Source organism: Magnolia sinica, chromosome 9, assembly GCF_029962835.1.
Source record: "Magnolia sinica isolate HGM2019 chromosome 9, MsV1, whole genome shotgun sequence".
In the NCBI taxonomy this organism is placed as follows: Eukaryota; Viridiplantae; Streptophyta; class Magnoliopsida; order Magnoliales; family Magnoliaceae; genus Magnolia; species Magnolia sinica.
Genome location: NC_080581.1, coordinates 63,099,914 through 63,101,079, shown reverse-complemented (window position 1 = coordinate 63,101,079; position 1,166 = coordinate 63,099,914). Strand labels below are relative to the sequence as shown.

The 1,166-nt window shown below is 45.2% G+C and overlaps 1 protein-coding gene across 1 annotated transcript; it reads right to left on the bottom strand.

Moving 5' to 3' along the window:
- Positions 1 to 440: 440 nt before the first annotated feature.
- Positions 441 to 914, bottom strand: LOC131255033 (uncharacterized). The gene has a single exon (XM_058255731.1). It carries the CDS (start codon positions 912 to 914, stop codon positions 441 to 443), a length of 474 nt encoding a protein of 157 aa, XP_058111714.1.
- Between the last annotated feature and the right edge of the window lie 252 nt (positions 915 to 1,166).

The window sequence follows — 1,166 nt, the reverse complement described above, 5'->3', positions numbered from 1 at the left end:
AAAGGACATCGGCTAGCTTAACATAGCAACTTCGTTATGTAGAGCCCATCAAAAGCTAGGTTGCACTTATCCCCTTGTTCATTGGTAGATGATAGACCCTTTTAGAGTAGACCATTATAGGCCCTGTTAGAGTAGGCCTAAAGTTAAGATAAAACATACGAATCTAAATTATGGCATGCTATGGGTTTACCATAAATGATATAATTGACAAATATAGTTCACACATCAATTGGGATGACCATGGCAAATGTAACAATTGTTATGACTTTTATTTTTGTTAGAAAACTTGCCTTGAGGGCTTCTCATATATCGTAAAAGGATCCAATTACATTTGGGAGAACCCTAGGAATAAAAAACCCAAGGGGTGGCCTATCATAATTCAAGCTAACTATGCAAAGAGCTCAAAAAAGGAAAAAGAAGAGAAAACGAGGGAAACAGATTCAACCCCTCACCACCCTAGCACTTTCTTTAAGAGAACTTAGGCCCACCATGTCAAGAAAAAGGAGACCTCTAACTCGGGCCGGAAGGTCCGCCCGACTACTCATCATCATGGTCGTTTGATCCCTACTTCCTAACCGGGCCATTGCATCCACTGCCCCTTTGCCTTCCCTAAAGATATGCCGAAAAAGGAACTGCCCCCTACACTTGAGCCGGTTGATCCTAGCAATCCAATACCCCCATTTCCATCCAGGGCTGAGGGACCCACTCAGGAAGTTCACTACGAGTTGCGAATCGGATTCCACCACCACCCTCAACAAGCCACTAGCCAGACATTTCTCCATCCCATCATAGATAGCCTTCAATTCTGCATTGACGTTAGACCCTACTCCATAGGCCGAAGCAAAAGCAAACAGGAAGCCACCCCTGTCGTCCCTACAAATACTCCCTCCACCTGAGTTGCCCGGGTTGCCCATTGCTGACCCATCAACATTAAGTTTCACCCAACCCGAATGAGGTTTAACCCATTAACCACCATTGGGTAGTTGGGAGAGGGATACCGCCGTCTACCCACCAGATCACTATTAGTCAGTCCCCTGAGTCGGTTAGGATAGCCGAACGAATCATAGAATGTCATGCCCTGGTTGACAGCCACATTACTATGTAACAGACCATTCTTAATTACTGAGAACCACCAATTACTCCTCGCAATCACATCCACAGCCGAT